Raw genomic sequence first — 18,301 nt, 5'->3', positions numbered from 1 at the left:
CGCTTGGGAAATCGGATACGCCAAAACCGTTTAAGAACCACATCATGTAGCACGATAATAATTCTTAAGTCCCGCTTATGATATTCAAAAGTGTCTTATGAAATCAAAATTATCCAAGTTCATAAGCCGTGCCTTATAGAACTCTTAAGCTTATTTGACGCAGTGTATTAACCTGTCCTCGCCCTGTTTATTCGCAATATATAAGAACATTTCAACTAACTATTTCAATCCGAAGAATTAAGCTGAGCAACATCCAACCAACTTCGGCTAAAACCAAAAGCAAACCAACCACCACACCACCGTTTCTTTTTTTTTGTTGGAGGGCTGCTGCTGCTGCTTGCCATGGTTTGGGTGGTCGCTATCATGTGGCGTTCAAAGGATTCATGTTTACTCTATATCTCTCGGCGCAGAACTTTCCTCCTATCATCCGTTCCGGGGAGGGAAGCAAGAAAGCCTCCACTTCGCGCAAAAACCCAGAGTCAAATACCAACCAAGCCACAGCACCGGGTTTCAGAGAAGGGAGAGAGGAGGAGTGTTGCCAGCCGAGGCGCAAAAGTTTGCGCGAGTTTTGAATTTTTAAAATAACTGCAAAATTAAACAAGACTTAACCAACAACTTCTGGGCGGTGGTGGCGGCGGTGGATGCTTCATCATCTCTATCCGGGCATGGAGTTAGATTGGTCCAAACTTTCCCAGCCCCGGAACAGGTTGAATTTATGAAATCAATTTACGCCATGGTGGATGCAAAACTAATTTTCTTGATTGAAAATGCTGCCAGGGGAAATTCCACCTGTAAGCGCCGTGGGTGGGTGGAAGTAGTTTCACTTTAATTTATGGCCAAATCCTTTTTCCCGAACACGGTTCGGTTGGCTGGAGTTTGAAGCGATCGTAGAAGAGTCTCGTCGGAAATCAGAATCGAGAGCTGAAGGAGAAACTTTGGCCTTTTCCCACTAGGATCGGCACCTTCGGATCGGATCCAGAAGCAGCAGCAGGTCATGTGGAAATTCTGGAAAACGGTAACCCACATACATCAACGCCTGGCAGCGGAAGCGGGCAGTGGCGAATATTTCCCTAATAGTTTTTCCTCCGGTAGAATTAAAACCGTTACACACATAGTTACAACAGATGCTGGTTATTCATCCGTTCCCTAGTTGGAAATGGGAGAACGGTTGGATTACATGTTCCTCCTGGTCTTTTTCTCCATTCAGGAGAAATGTGAAACACAGTTACAGGATCCCTGCCGCCCAGAGGCGATAGCCAATGGAAATTATTCGAACTTTTCAGATTAATTGAAAAGGATGAATGCTCCGCCGAGTTGGAAGAGGTAAATTTATTCCTGCTGCTTGCCTCCTGCGGGAAGGCGGTTGTGGTGGTCAGGCTTTTTTTCAATCTCTGTGAATGTGGTATGAACCTATTTTTTTGAGAGTTAGGGTTTTGGATTAGCATAAAGTTTCGAGTTTATGTTTGCATAATTTCTTGCTTTTATGCGACCGTGGAGTGTGATGGTTTCTGTGGAAAAGTGCTTTGAAATTTCGAGCAGTATTGGATTTTACGAAAATATGCTAGCACTAGAAGGCTTGAATAGCACACCAATCTTGAGTCATCTTTTTCATCAGTGTGCCGCAGGTGTGCCGATTGTGCCGGTAATAGAGCTGAGACTGCGATTGTTTGTAAAATACCCATCCCGGCAAACCGGTATTTCAACACTTGGAATGTTATGGTTTGAAATCGCAAAGATTCATCGGATTGAGGATGACGCAAGAAGTGGCGGGTGTGCGAAATTTTGGTGTTTTGTGTTCATGGGATGTTAAAAGTCCTGTGTTTTAGGATTTTATAATGGCAGACCAGAAACCTAGTCTTTCGTGATGTGAAAAGCCATGGTCTATCAGCGGCTGGAAAGAGTTGGAACCGGTGGGGAACATTGTTGGAGAACGACTATAGAGGATGATGAATATGACTTCTGTAGTTTGTTTTGTGTGAGTTGCAGCATTATTTGAATTAAGAGTACTAATGGGGTGTGATTAACTGCCTCTTTCTATTGAGCCTACTCAAGAACCTACATTTCGTATTTAGATCTATAAGTGAACCGAGATGTGAACCGCTGGCTGGTCTGAGTTTCTCTATTCAATTAAAGGATGTTTCTCCAACTCTGTTCCAGTCAAACAGCACGTAATGTTGTGAACAAGTTCAATGACAGTTGTCTAGTAGTGGTCCCATTTTATTTACAACAATCCAATGCCTATGACATTGTGCCGATGGTTGTACCCAAGCTGTGCCGAATCTATTTTCGGCACAATGGGCTGAGTGACTTACCCCTTGAGTTTTGTAACATCGGTTCACTCTGTTTGCATTTAAATTGACATTAAATTTATGATTGGATAATCATGAAACTTGATGGGATATGATAAATAATTTAGATAAAGTTAATGGAACTGTCTATAAGTTCTCTAGTCTTTTTCTAAGTTCTCAAAATTTCCTAAAGTTCATAGAACTGAACTGAATTTCTCGGAACCATCCTTTAACGATCTTAAATCTCCATCAAAGATCTGGATTTTCCTGAAGTTCCTGGAATTATCCTAAAGTTTTGAAACTTCTCTGAACACATTGGATATTCACTACTGTACTTGGAACATCACTGAAGTATTCGAAATTAATCAAAAGAGCTCGGATCGTTCTAATTTTTTGTTTTTATAGAATTCCCTGCATTTATCAGAACTTCTAAAAATGTGTTTGTTTTTTTTGCGGAAATTAATGGAACTGTCCTGAACAGTGCCTTAGATTATCGTTATTTTTTTTCACGAAAGGAGAAATTATTCTTTTCTCAGTGTGGGGGATGACTCTTCCTCTGTTGACACACAACATCATTTCTGTCATGTCAATGATACATGAATTTTGTTTACCTTATTGAATGAATAATTCATTTAATGAATTTCAAAAGCCTACCATGGATATCTCGATGAACATTTCAAATGGTCCTATCTGCTTTGATCGATTCTCTTCATCGACTTTCTCTTTCGTCAATAGCTCAGCTGCAAAACCTTTCCCTGTTGTATTTGACGTTTTGGATTAGAATTAACGCGAAATCTGTTTGCATAGCAGTGGTTATGAAAAGAGAAAGTCGATTAAGAGAATCGATCAAAGCAGATAGGACCATTTGAAATGTTCATCGAGATATTTCTTACTGTCAATGGTTTGAAGTGATAATCAGACAAGCAAAGTTGATATTCATCTCTGGTGGTGAAATTTTATAATTGAGAAAGACGAGTTTGATTCTGCATCCGAAATAATGGTAGAAGCAGGTCCATCATCTAAAAAAGGACAACAACGATGCGATGACAACAAGCGCCCTCTCCAGAAAATTGCATTATCGTTTATTCATCGGGAAGGGAACAAAGGTATATGTCATATTGAAGAGAGCAGCGGATATACCTACGTCCAAATGACTATGGATGTCGGTAATTTTATCCGTCATTTCCGCACAAAGCATACAGATGCGGCGAATAAATGTGGCTTGCTGAAAGAAACTGATGCTAGCGCCAAGAAGCCAAGACTGGTGTCCAAACGATCCATAGCCATTGATACGCCGCTGTACATGGACTCTATTGTCAAATTATTGACCTACCATCAACTCCCTCTTTGCTTCGTAGAGTGGGAAGGGATGAAACAACTCATGGACCCAATATCTGCTGCACTTGGTGTTACAGTAAACAGAAACAATGTAAAGATAATTACGCACTCCGTCACTGATCAAATTCGTAAGGCTTTAAGTGATGAACTGAAGAACAGGTTGATTTCACTGAAAGTTGATTCAGCATCACGTTTTTTTTGGATAGAAAAATCGTCATTCGGACATTAGATAAGTGTTAACATAGCGTTGAAACAAAGAGATTAGTGGGATGTTTCATTCAGGTACATTATGGAGCCAATACATACTGCAATGTGGTAGTACAACCGCTATAGTTTTACCATATACCATACGGTTTAATCACTTGGTATATGCTAAAACCATAATAGTTGTAAAATCAAATTGTAGTGAGTAGTTATGTTATAGCCAGCGGAAGCATAATTATTGTTCCATTTTCAATAGAGCATCCTATACACATGGGACAGTTATGTGTTCACTTGTAGATTATACCCATGAAATAAATCTTATGCTTTATTATCGTGAATTAAACTTAAACTAGTTAGCAACTGCTATCATTCTCTTTTGAATGAACTTAATTTAGTTACATGTAATATATTTCATGGTATTTATTTGAAGTACTTTAATATGTAACACCTATAAAATTCTTACAATTTCTTGTATTTCCATGTTACCATTCCAGGCATGATTGAGATAAAAGAACGACAAACGGCAGCTTTTTTGAAAATTAAAATTTTAGAGGTTCTTCAGACATACGGAGTTACTGTTAAGCAAATATTTCGGTAACATGCGACAATGGAGCAAATATGCTGGCAGCTGTAAAAGGGCTGAAGAAAGAATTTGATTTTCTAGTCTCACAGCAGCTAGAAAATGTAGACCTTCTGGGTGGCACAGAAACCGAGGTCTATACTGAAACCGAAACCGAGACTGCTGAAAACAATCAAGACCAAGAGCTTTCCGATGCACTTTCAACTGAATTCCATCAGGATCAGTTGAACCTTGTAAGATGCTCGGTACACACATTGCAATTAGCTGTTCTTGACGTTGTTAACAAAAGTGACGAATCCTTCAAGCAAAAAAGTGGTGTGGCAAAAAAATGCAAAGGAGTCAAATATTAGACACATTTTGACTATCATAGTGCATAGTGGAGGTATTTACATGATGCTGGATTGCTTTCGCAGACAAAAAGAATTTTTCAATCAACTGGCACTCCAATTTCCTGAGCTCGGTAAGTTTAGGATGTGCTTTAGATCATATGGTTTTCATCTTGCATTGAGCTGCCAAAAATTGCAGATAATTTTACAAATCCTATGAGTTAACTTTACAGTATCCCCCCACTAATCCTACAATGTAATGTCCAGATTATCGAATGTGGACTCTCTTATCTGGATGTTTTACACATACTGAAAATAATAACAAAAAGACGCTGCACACAGCAAAATTCTAAAAATGTACAACATAATATACTGTCCATAAAAGCATAACTGTCCGATATGAATCGGAAATCAAGTAGAGATGGGACAAATACGCTTTTATAGGTAGTGTACGAATATTTGTCATTCAGGGTTGTTAACCGATATCCGTAGATATCGTCTGCGTTAACCATGTTTCCAAATTCTCCATTATCGATTAACAACCCTGGTCTCATACCATCGAAAGACACTACTCTTTTAATCCATTATTGTAATCGGCGTACTAGATTAAAAAACACAACGTCACTACAATAATGTATGTCATAAATATTAAATAACACAGCCTTGATTTACAGCTCTCACTCCAAAACTCTGGGATTTCGTTGAACATTACGCTCAAGCCTTCGAACCTCTTTACATTTGCACCAAAAAAATGCAAGCAGCTCACGTTTCGTTGCCAGATTTTTATTTATCATGGTTGATGGCAATCAACGAAGTTCAGAAGATGTGTTCGAATCCGTTTGCTCAGCCACTGACTAGATCCTTAACAGACCGCCTTGGCAAGCTAAAGACGTCACAAGCATTTCAAATGTCACTGTACATGGATCCACGCCTGAACTATTTGAATTCAAAATTGTTCAGCAACGATGAGAAGCAATATATACAGGTACGATATTACACGTATCTTGTAATCACGATAAGTGATAAACATCTTTTGAAAATTTTATTCTCTTATATTTAGAACTGCATTAAAGACACCTGGAACAGGATCAACCAACTAAAACCGTCTACATGTTCCAGTGAAACAGTAGAAAACGAGGCCAACAGCAGCAGCCAATTTGACGAGTTCCTCACAGAGCTTTTTGGTGGAACTCTTTCGAACACGGAAAACTCAAATGACTCATCGTTTGAGCAACAGTTAAGAGCACTAGATGCTGAACCGCGACAAAATCACTCTTTCGATGTGTTTCAATATTGGTTGATACGACGAAAGACTCATCCAGAACTCTTTGAGGTAGCCATGGTTGTGCTAGCAACGCCATCAAACCAGGTGTCTGTAGAGCGTGCATTTAGCGCACTTGCGTTGGTTCTATCATCTCACAGAGCTACCTTGGGGCAAGGTGCATTGGAGGACATTTTACTAGTAAAACTAAATCGAGACATTTTTGAGAAGGTATCTGCATCATGCGATTGGTCTGGCATTGAAGGGTGTGCTAAATGATTTCTGAAAGTTTTTTTTTGTTAGTACGTTATGGCATCGAATACATGAATACAATAAATATTTGCATAAAAACTATACATCTAAATAAATGTTCTTTCATAAAAGTTCAACCAATAAATAAGCACCAACACAACCGATTGTAGAAATTCCCTTATAAACTCTTATGAAATTACTCTAACTTTTTAACCGTTGGGTAGAATTTAATGAAAATTTGGGTGGATTTAGTTCATAGTGCATTATTTACATCCTGCAAGTTTTAAAGTTCTGTGATCAAAACTCGCGGAAATGGAGTCGAAAGAACAGCTCGTGCGTGATTAAATCTTGCGCATTCATCACGAAAACAAGGATCTCTCGCATCGTTCCATCGCTAAAACGTTGGGAATCGTGAATTCCACGGTGTCGCGAGTGATTAAGCGGTTCGAGGAACGGTTGACCACCGATTGGAAGCCCAGAAGTGAAGGAAAAAGTATTCCGTACAACACCAAAAATCACAACCGCGTAGTTGGGGCCTTCAACCGAAATCCGAACGCCTCCGTTAGGGATGTGGCTAAGAAGCTGCACCTAAGCCGAAGTTTTGTCCAGAAGGCCAAAACTAAGGCTGGGCTTCGAACGTTCAAGGTACAAAAGGCCCCTAATCACGACGAGAAGCAGAACAAGTCCGCCAAAACCCGTGCCAGGAAGTTGTACCTCAACATGCTGACGAAAGTTGAATGCTGCATCATGGACGACGAAACATATGTGAAGGCCGACTTCAAACAGATCCCCGGCAACCTGTTTTTCACGGCCAAGGATAAGTTCAGCGTTCCGGAGCATGTCCGCACTCAGAAGATGTCCAAATTTGCGAAGAAATTCCTGGTTTGGCAAGCCATCTGCACGTGCGGGAAGCGGAGTGCACCTTTCGTGACCCAGGACACGATGAACGGACAGGTGTACATAAAAGAGTGCCTCCAGAAGCGGCTGCTTCCTCTCCTGAAGGCCCTCAACGTCCCAACAATCTTCTGGCCGGATTTGGCCTCATGCCACTACTCCAAGGACGTGCTGAAGTGGTATGCGGACAATAAGGTCAATTTCGTGCCGAAAATGTTCAACCCTCCCAACACTCCGGAGCTCCGCCCCATCGAGAAGTACTGGGCGATTATGAAGCAGCACCTTCTTAAACGACCTAAGGTAGTGAAGACAGTCGAGGAACTGAAGAAAGTATGGGTTTACATGCAAAAAACGGTTGATTCACAGGTTGTGCAGAATCTTATGGCCGGGGTTAAGGCCAAGGTGCGGGCATTTGCGTATGGACTGTAAATAAAATACGAGTAAAATGGTAAAATGAAGTTTAATAGTTATTTCTCAATCCCTGAAAATTTGATGGCAATCGGATGAAAACTCGAATTTTGCGAATCAATTTTGTGTGTGGCAATTTCATCGTGGACACCCTTTAGTCCTGCTCGGATGAGATGCTCGAATAGGTGAAGCTGGCGGGTTTTTCGTGTTGAGCCGAGTTGCTGAGATTTTTTCCTTTTCCGGTTTCTGCTGCGATGGGCACAGGTAGACTTCTTTGCCGTTCTCCCAAATTGTATTAAGCTGGTTGTCATGCGGGTTGAAGATTTTGTGGTCATTTTCCAGCTTGGAGAGAAGCTGCAGCCGGCGGATGTGGTTCTGCTCGTTGGCAATACTATTCTTCTCATAGTGCATTTTTTCCCTTTCCAGTACTGCCTCTAGTTGCATGGTTTTCAACTGTTGCTCCAAGCGGTCTGCTCTCATTTTGCTAACTCGATTGATTTTGGATGCTCCAAAAAATCTGTAATAAAAATAAATTATTGCAGAGCAAAACAAATAAGAATTAAAAATTATTACCTTCAATCGCAATTGGTTGAACAGTTACTGTTGATTTGATTTTCACTAACATGAATTGAACTTCATTTTTGACGTTTAAAATATCAAGATGATAATGAAGAAGCAACTGATAATGAACTTCAAAAAATGTTGAATGTTGATGTTCATCCGTCAGGTGTTCATTGATTGTCGTGTTTGAGCATTGTCGCTTGAATAGTAGGTTATCAATATAAGGTAGGCTGAAAATCGCTGTATTTGAGTATCGTGAAAGTGAATAATCTCAGCACTGGTCCTGAAGTTCTTTCATATGTACCACGAAAATCCATCTGCATGTAAACCCAGTAACGATTTTTATGCAATCACATGCTAGTATATTTTGAAATATTTGGATGATGTTTTCTAATGAAATCAATTTTTTAACGTAGACTACGTCTTACAGGAAGGTATAGGGGCAGATCGAAAATCTAAAACTGCGAACGTCACAAAAAGGTGATAGGTTTTTAACGCTTATAACTTTGTCATTGATAGATGAAATTAAAATCCAAATATACCAACCGATAGGAAATAACTCTATGAATCTTCTGAATTAAATACTTTTCTACTTGTCCATAGAAAAACTTTTGTAAAATGTACAAATAAAAAGTCATTATTTTATCATGAAACAACTCGTTTTCCCTAACCCAGTCGTCGAGACCAACTTGGTTGCGTATCGTTCTGCTTGAGCCTGTAAAGCTATAAAATAACGCTGTTATCACGCCTTCGCACATCATGGTTTCTCTGCTTGACCGTCAAGCAGTACAAATTCGGTTTTTGCTCGCTCTGTCGAGTTGTTCGATAAGTTTCTAGTTTGTTCCAAATGTTCGTAGATTTATTGCGCGTTTATTCGCGTCGTCCGTAGTACCGGTTACATCATGTGACGGGATGGCAGCGCTCCCGGAGCAGGCTCCGTGAGAAAGCGGAGAAGGCTAACAGCGGTGAGGGTAGCTTGAGAGTACCTTTTTCAAATAGGTGCGTTACTCTTCCCACCGATGTTGGGAGTGAAGATGAATATTCTGCCGACCTGAACGCGGCAAAAGTGAAACTTCCTCCACTGGTGGTGAAGAAAGTGCCACTCAACATGCTCATTGGCGATTTTGCATCGCTGGGCGTCGCAGCCGAGTTCAAACTTAGCAGGATCGGCACCAAGGTGATGCTCCGTACAAAAGTGCAAGGCGGAATATTTCACACATGACATCCCCAGTGAATAGCCCTCCAAAGGTAGTCATCAAAGGCTTACCAAAGTTCGACCCCAAGAAGATCGAAGCCGAAATCAAAGACCGGCACAAGCTGGCCCCAATCGCTGTCTTTCGGATGACGAGGAGAGATGAAAACGTGAAGAAGTACCCGGATTGTCTTTTCCTGATGCACTTCCACCATAGAGGTATCTCTAAGACTAGCAGGTTCCGAAATAACGTGCTCAACTTTTTGGCTCAGCTCTGGTACTCTCTTCGGTCCCAAGCTAATCGATGTACCCCTCGAGACATAGGAAAATCCACGAACCCCTCATTCTTTCTGTCAAACTTTCATAGCGAATCAAAACAAACATTGCGTAGTAGTAGAAATTCGACTAGAATGGGGTACGTTAATCGTTTGCTTGAGACCAATAGGCTAGTCAAGTAGTGAGCCAATTTAAAATCTTTAGTTTCGTATTGATTGTTGCTTCCACTGCAATTCATCCGCTCGGTCTACTCCATCATCGTACGGTGGGAGCCATACCGCGGTGCCTCAATTTTGGACACGGTACCCGCGACCGTAGCATCAAGCCATGTGGCAGAAACTGCGCTTAAGAACACGCCACTTACGACTGCCCTGGACATTAAACGCATCCGAAAGCAGGCATCAACCAACAACCAACCAGGAAGGACAAAGGAAAAGGCTCCAGCATTCAGGACGGAGGTATTCCCGCCTCTTCGTGCTCCTCAGCAAAGGCAAGCGAATTTGCGGGTGCTACCCGCCCCTCTCAAGAAGCTTCCGGTGAATCTCCACCTCCCTCTGGATTTTGGAGACAATCAACATCCGCAAAACAACAACCCCGATCTGTTATAAGTGGATGAACTGATGGAAATTTTCGTCAACATGACCGGTGCTTTTCGTAAGTGCCGCAATATGCCCGACCAGATCCAAGTTCTTGGTAAGTTCATCATCCAGTATGGCGTCTAAACCGCTAACTATCGTCACCTGGAATGCTTGCTCTTTAAGAGTAAAAAAGATTACGCTTGAAGATTTCCTCCGCATGCATAACATCGACGTCGACCTTTTAATCGAGACCCATCTAATGTCCGGTGACAGCTTCTGGTTGCCTGACCAGAACATTATCCGGCTTGATCGCATCAGCTCCAGGGAGGGTGGTGTTGCGGTCGTCGTCAAGAAAGGAATTATGTTCAACACCCTGCATCAGATCCGCACCTCTATCATCGAGACTCTTAGTGTGGAGGTCGAATCGCCAACTGGAAAGGTCCGGTTCATCGTTGTTTACTGCCCTCGGCAAATTCAAGAACGACCTGACCGCCATCACTCGTACTAGCTCCCACTTCGTTGTTGGAGGTGACATGAATGCCCGCGTCATGTAGCTTGGTGGAACTACCAGCGGAACCGGAACGGGTGTCTATTGATCAACCACGCACAACATGGACTGTGGAGTTTCCAGACGAACCAACTTTCATCTCTCAGTCGGGAAATCCCTCCATTCCAAGCCGGAGGCGCTCAACGATATCAGCTCCGACCACCAACCGGTGGTGGCTAAAGTCGGTGTCAACGCGTTTCCTGCTAGAAGCTGCCTGCGTAAAGACTACCACCATGTCAACTGAGTGCAGTTCGGACGAATGTTGGACAGCAACATCGAAGAAAATCCCTCGCTTGACGCCGTAGATGACATCGACCGGGCTTTGGAAGGACTCCAACCAGGCTTTGGAAGAACCACTCCAGACCATTCTGAAAGGTAGCCAAGGTCTTGAAAACTCATCCCAAACCTCTCTGAGATGAATATGATGACAATCGGTTCTTTGTCACTCCACAGGAGAAAACATTGCATGTTGCTTCATCGCATTTGCTTGGCTCGACTGTCCAAAGTCCGCTCGAAGATCAGGTTGCGTAATGCGTTCAAAACCTAGATGCCTCCACTTGTGTCGTGTCTCTTGTCGATAAGATTACAGTACAGTACAGTTCTCGAAATAAGTAAGCAATTTGTGATTTGCTTCCAAAGTATTGCCAATGTTGGTTGCTGTGTTTAAACTAAATGGCGTTTTCATTGCCCTTATAAAACCATCATATATCAGAGTGGATGCCAAATGGTTGTTGAATTGTTACTTGGATTTACATCTTGAATTTTATGAAATAATCAACAAGAATGTAAGGAGTGTCCAATGTATGTGTTAATGATAATCTGTTAGCACTTCAAACGAACTTGGATGATTTAGGGATAAAATTTAACTTTTAATACTTTTTAGTGTAAACCTATAAACACTTCAAAAGACCTCAGATTACTATTCATGCAAAGCACAGGTGGCCTTAATCTGGGAAACAAATATGTTTTGCAGTATTTCGGACGTTTATTTCACAAACAGCGCACCGTCAATGTTCTGTCTCACTTAAATCAATTCGCCCCTTAATAGCGCCTAAGATATGAGAGACCTCCCTATTGATTGACTGTCAACCTCCTCTCTCCCTTATGCAGAATTGCTTGATGTGGTTTCTTGAACTACGCTCGCTTTTTTTTTCTATAAATCTAATACCTCTTCTGAAAGTTTATTAACTAGCCTTTGGAAGATCAGCAGTCTTTTCAAATTACATATTTATGCGATTTGGAGTATCGTGTTAACGCCCTCTGGAGGCTGCTTATCCTCCCACCTTCTAGCCTTTGTTTTATGTATGCAGAAACTCGTCACGATGTTTGGAGAATTACGCTCGATGATTTCCTCACCTTCCACTTGTAGTAGTTCCTTGAATTTCTTCCAGAAGATCTTCGAACTTTCACTGGAGTGTCTTGAACCTAATGCCTTAGATCTCTAACCTATTTTGCATCAAAGTGATTTGAAACATTCTTCGAATTTGTTCAACAAACTCTCCACTGAAGTTTCCCAGATTCACATGAAAAGAAAGTCTTGTAAACATCCTGTGAACTCCGTCAACGGCAAGAATGATACTTTTCAATGGTCTGCTGAAAATCGAATGGAATCGGTTAATAAATACAATCATCAAACTCACGTGGATTTCAGGAAACAGCCACCCCTATAATTAACCATAATCTGGCACAAGCTACAAGTTTCGCAGTCTCCAACAAACTTGCTTAGAAAGCGCAAAAACAACTGCTGTAGATTTTTTTCCCCCCCACAACCCTCGACCAAACTAAGGCAGTTGCCAAAACTAACAAATAGCGCAAATGTTGACTAACCCAACAACATTCCGGCCAAATTCCACCATCAACCGAACGACCTGTCCACTGGAAAAGTTTCAAACTCCTTCCCAACCCCTGAAACGTCATCGTGCCATTTAGCACCGACATCACGTATTGCAAAACTTTTCCCTGGCATTGTCACGATTCACCTTTCCTTCCTTGGCGACGGCGGCATTAGAATCCAAGATGAAGTCGACCGAACCGGAACCAGGGGGTTACAACAACTTACCTTTCCTTTGCGAGCGGATGGCCAACTGCCCTTCCGATTTAACGAGGAAGCAGCCAGCAGCAGCAGCTCACGTCGTCTTTGTCGATCCTGAAACTCTTAACCATTCGGTGTGGTGAGAGAATAGGTGAAGGTGAACAGTGGCTGACGAAGGAATGGGAACGCTTTGCGTTTTATGGATTCGGTCAAACTTTTAACGACGAGCAGTTCCAGGTCAAATGGAGAAAAAATAAACTAATTTTAGATTTTGCAACTTTCTATGAAATTTCGGATAATTGTTCCACTAGGGGAAATGAACCAATTTTGTTCGCCTAATTTTTTAAAATGGCGTACTCGACATTTTTCAATATATCATAGTACGAAAACAGCTCATCTAATCGATTTGACGTATGAGACAAAGTTTTTGGTAAATGGATTGCCTTTTCACAAAAAAACAAGAGGTTTTATCCAAGACTCGACCGTAGATTTGACGTAGGATTACGTGCTCGGTATCAATATTTGGTGACTATGTTAGGGAAAACACTATTTGCAGGTAATTGGTGATATTTTTTATCACCGTTGGAACAGTTGGACATTTGTGTAATTTTTAACAGTGACTTATTTTTTTTTATTATTAATGCTATAGCAGCTTCGTAGAACAATTACCAATCGATTGGCTTGTTTAGAATTAAAATCCATCCGCTATTGACAGAGTTGACCATTTTTCGTAACGCAGTCGATTTTGGTTTTTTTTTTTATTACACCCCCAATATGTTGCAGAAAGACGTAATGCTACGTCAAAAATGCACAAGGAACATTTAAGAAGTTCCAAGAACTTCAGGGAAATCAACAAAACTTCAGAGAAGTCCAAAGGTCTTGGAAAAAACTGAGGATACTTTATAGAAATTTCAAGAGATCTTCAGGCATTCTAGATCTAAAGATCTTCAAACAAGCTCAGAGATCTTAAGGAAAGTCAGACTAACTACACGAAACTACAGACTTTTGGGAGGAAGTTTAAAGATCCGTAAAGGTTAGTTTCGATCAATCTAGCACAGCTCTATGAATTCCAGGAAAATTTCGATTAACTTTAATAAACTCTTGGTATTTCAGAGAAGTTCAGAGAACTTCTGATAAATACGGAAAACTTCTTTCATATGTTGAAAACTTTTTAGAATTCCAGAAATGTTCAGAAAAAAGCTTCAGGTGATTCGGTGTTAATTAAAAAAAAAATCAGTATCGCTAAAACACTCACCGAAAACGAAACGAAAGCTTATGCTCTCACATTTCAAATGAGACTAACCTCGAAATGTTCTATCGGGGGGTCTAGAATTTTTTTTATATATTTTGGTATGAATACGGTTGAAAATTATTTAGCTTGTTTTTCAAAGGATGGTTCGAAAAAAATCAGTGGAACTTATGATTTGGATACTTTAATTTAATCGTAGCAGGCCATGACTCTAAATCCTATCTGTCATATGCATTCTGCGCACGTGGTATTGTGAACCAACTGGTATTTGTTTCTTGTGAAAAGTGAACTTTTGTTGTTTTGTCTCATCGTTTTGATTTGCTGAAAAAAGGTATGGCTTTATCTAAAGGGTGATACGGTCAAAATTTGGTCAATATCAACTTGACGTATTTCTTTCAATTTTGCATTTAAAAAACCTGAACACCCCTCATTTTGAAGGTGTGTGTGTAGAATGTTGCTCCTATTTTCATTTTGGAATTCACTCTTCAGTTGTCAAAATGCCGTCCAAGACCAAAAAACTGCTAAGGGCGAGCAGCAGTTCAAGGCAAACTGGCTTTCTGCGGCGAAGAAGGTGGACAAGGTGGCTGTACAAAATCTGATGGCAGGGGTCAAGCGTAAGGCCCGGCAATTCGGATTTGGAAAAGCGGAAGCCTAACTGAATATTTTCCCTGAATTTTATACTAATTGAACTTGAAAAAGAAATTTAATTTGATTTTTTAAATAAACGATTTCACCCATTTCACGCGACCAAATTTTGACCGTATCACCCTTTAGTTAAAAAAAATATTCAAACTTTATCTATATACGCATATAATTCTAACAGCAAAACTTAAACAGGAAACCTAAAAGTCACGAAGAAAATCGTTCTGTGCTGTCTCTTCCAAAATAACAATCCTAAACCAATCACTCCAGGGTTTTTTTTTTCGAGGTAGCTGAATTATCATTTTATTTGAACGATAGTGAATAAATGGTTTTGAAGCCAGTGGTCTATTGTAACGACGCGCAAGGATTGGTAGAGCATGTTATAATTCAAAAGAGACGTTGCTTTGACAAGCTCGTTCTGTAAAATCGGTGTTGACGGAGGGAGCGGTTCTTTTAAAGTGACTCTGTCCATTATCGAAAGATCTCAAACCACGAACTCCATCAAACCACGGCCATTGCAAGGATACTGGTGTAAAAATGCTTCTACTGTTAGCAATTGCTCCTGGAGTCCCCGATAAATATGATAATATCGCAAAGATATCGAGTACACTCTTGCACCTGAACAATTTCAAGTGCTTTGTTGCCGGGGATTTGAAGATGGTCAACCTCCTTAGTGAAATAATGGAACACAGCTCGACATTTCCTCGTCCTTATTGCACCGCACTAAGGAATAATCTTTGCAATACAGCTGCACATCCTCGAACTCTCGGACATATTCGTGAGATGTCAGCGGCATGGAAAAGCCAGGGGTTCGCAAACTGGCATCGCCTTCATTACACATTACGCTTGGAATTATAACTGCAATCTACAAAAAGGTGGAATCCATTGATTCAGTGGCTGCCAACGTCACAGCAAGTACGGATTCACCGGACGGAATTGCCACAAACTGCTGCAAAATCGACATGTTTTACAATCTGATGGAACCTTGAACTTGCTAAGAACTGTAAGTAATCTTATCGTTATTTCAATTACCGTTTTATAATGGTAAATTGTATTTCAGGCACTCGATCAATTTGATCTTGTCTACATGGGTTGTTTTCAAGAAAATCTATGTGAAGATTACGTAGAAAAGGCTGAGAACTTTTCTATGACGTGGATTGCAGCAAGCTTACCCAATAGCTCCAAATTCCATATTTTGCGATTTTTTCAATCACTGGAAGTGGTTTGAGCAAATATGGGGAGCAAGCCAGTGAAACCATGTGAAATTGTACATTTCGCTTTTCAAATTGTATGGAACCATGTCAAAGGCCCCATTTGTATGTACCATTTCAATACTGTTTCACATTTAACCACAAACGTTTGGTTCCTAGGTACATTATCAAAGAGCTTTGGGAGTGATGTGGGTGGCAGCAAGGCGAGCGAACGTTCAATGAAAATTAACTCATAAACAACAATAATTTATGGTGGTTCAGAAAAGGACCGTTTTGTCGTGTTGGATGCTGAGCTATTAGGGTGTTCAACACGGAGGAGGCTGGTGAGCTGTATGTTGTATGACGTGCTTGGCATAGATGGCTCACAGCGGCTCACGACGTGCAACTGAATCCGATCAGCGGTTGAGGGCAGCCTTGACAGCTAGCTGCTTGTGGGGAGCCTTTCTTATGTGCACCACCACGCACCACATGCGGGGATTGAATAAGCACCGTTCGGTAAGACCGGATGGTATTCAATTTTGAAATCTGTGTTAGAGAAAGCGTTTTTCACAGGCAATCATAGCAACAGAAGAGCTACTGATTTCGATCAGCAGCGGTGTGGCTTCTTCCTCCTTCTTCGGTGAATGGACGCTCATGTGGGCTGCAGCTCGCTGCTTGTGGGCAGCCTTTCGTTGTGTGCTGGAGCTGATGACAACCGGCCGGACACCACCAGACATGGTGATTGGATAAGCACCGTTCGACGAGACCGGATGGAATTCGATTATGAAATCTGTGTTAGGGAATGCGCTTTTTGCAGGTAATTGGTGCAACAGTTGGAAATTTGTGTAATTTTCAATAGTGTGTTCATTTTAGCAGATTTTTGGAAAAATTTCCAATCGATTGGCTTGTTTAGAATTAAAATCCATCCGCTATTGACAGAGTTATAAGCGGTCCAAACCTGAACACTTTTCGTAATGCCGTCGATTTTGATTTTTTTGTTTTTTTAAATTGCACCTCCAATATGTTGCCGAAAGACATATTCATTGTTCATTGTTTTTTACATTTTAAAAATTATATATGAATTTATGTAAATCTCAATAGGTTGGAATTAAGGTGAATTTTGATTTTTTGTAAAAGTGACTCCAGTGCGAAGGGGACTGTTCGCTCATATTATTTTTAGTGTGTATTACAGTGTGACTGTCTCACTTTCTTAATCGATCCTCAATTCGCTCATAACTAGTCAGCAACACCTGCTACGTTTTGATATTTTCTAACATTTCTGAGGAAATAAATATGATTCTCAATAGTTCCATCTAACTCACCCATATGTTTTTTTCAGTGAAGATCCACAATTCGGTCAATCGCAATTCCATGGAACTGCAGTTTGGCAATGAACTTCTTGGTGAGGAAAACTTTTCAGTTTCAGTCCACATTAGTATTACCTACAATGGCCCGGATATAATCGCGGACTAAATAAGACCGGATTAGAGATCTAGCAGATTGCGTTTCTCAGTGTCATACCGAGCTCTACCATTTTCTTCTACGGTCCATAAGCCCCGATCGTACCAAACCTTTTGAACCCTTACACAAACCATTCCCCGATTGATAAACCAGCATAAGCTCACCCTGGTACTCTCCGTATGATGCTCTCAACCCATGCATTTCTTTCGTAAGATCTAGTCTTCCACTCCTCATCGAATTGTTTCAAAATCCAGCCATCGAACAAAATTCTTTTGAATTAATCCTCTTCCGCATCCGACTTGAACGCTTGGGGGGAGTTGACTGTCAAATACGAACAATCGTCGCCTACCTCGCATAACTGGTTCCAAACGACAACAAAGCCGTAAGCAACGATGGTTTGTTTATGTTTGGAACTACATTCACATATGGAAAATCAATGAGCGTAAACATCTTTTTATCTTTTTCTTTCTTTATTTATTAACACTGAAAATGGAGTCGACATTTTTTTCAAAATGATGTATCTCAGTCGCTATTTATCCGTTTTCAAATGTTTTAATACCGTTGGATAGGTCACATTCTTATCTTTTCATTAGCTTGTTATCCACGCTCCCTGATTGAGTCATAGCTTCATAAAATCAGGATTACCAAATTATAACAAAATTTTCGGAAGGTCATTATTAATTCTGTAGGGCAATTAAAAATGTGTGCATGGTGCATTCTATTAGATACTTTTATAGGCTTTCAGGAAAAAATATAAAAGGACAAACCGATCAACTTCAACTTGCTGAAACGACATGTCTACCGACTCGACAAAAACTGAAAAACCAAAAGATTGATTAACTATCAAACTCGTCATTGTGTGCTATGCTCAAGCAAACCATCAAAAAGGAAAATTAATACCCTTTCCAACAAGGTATCAACATCAAAAATATATGAAAATTTACCGAAGATATTACAAAAATAGTGAAAAGTGTGATTTAGGTGTGGTAGTCGAAGAGTTAAAGAGGCTTTCAACCATCGGC

The 18,301-nt window shown here is 40.7% G+C and overlaps 2 protein-coding genes across 3 annotated transcripts in view; both read left to right on the top strand.

Annotated features, from left to right (window-relative positions):
- The window catches only part of LOC135698607 (mucin-5AC), a 438,207-nt gene that overhangs the window by 139,018 nt on the left and 280,888 nt on the right, over nucleotides 1-18,301 (top strand). The gene's annotated exons all lie outside the window — the stretch shown is intronic.
- On the top strand, nucleotides 3,286-3,855 carry LOC135698582 (uncharacterized). Its single transcript, XM_065218629.1, has one exon. It carries the CDS (start codon nucleotides 3,286-3,288, stop codon nucleotides 3,853-3,855), a length of 570 nt encoding a protein of 189 aa, XP_065074701.1.

The sequence above is a fragment of the Ochlerotatus camptorhynchus genome, unplaced genomic scaffold (assembly GCF_037179485.1).
Source record: "Ochlerotatus camptorhynchus isolate MF236.1 unplaced genomic scaffold, CSIRO-AGI_Acam_v1.1 ptg000091l, whole genome shotgun sequence".
NCBI lineage: Eukaryota > Metazoa > Arthropoda > Insecta > Diptera > Culicidae > Ochlerotatus > Ochlerotatus camptorhynchus.
The sequence above is the reverse complement of the archived record's forward strand: the minus strand, read 5'-3'. Positions and strand labels throughout refer to the sequence as shown.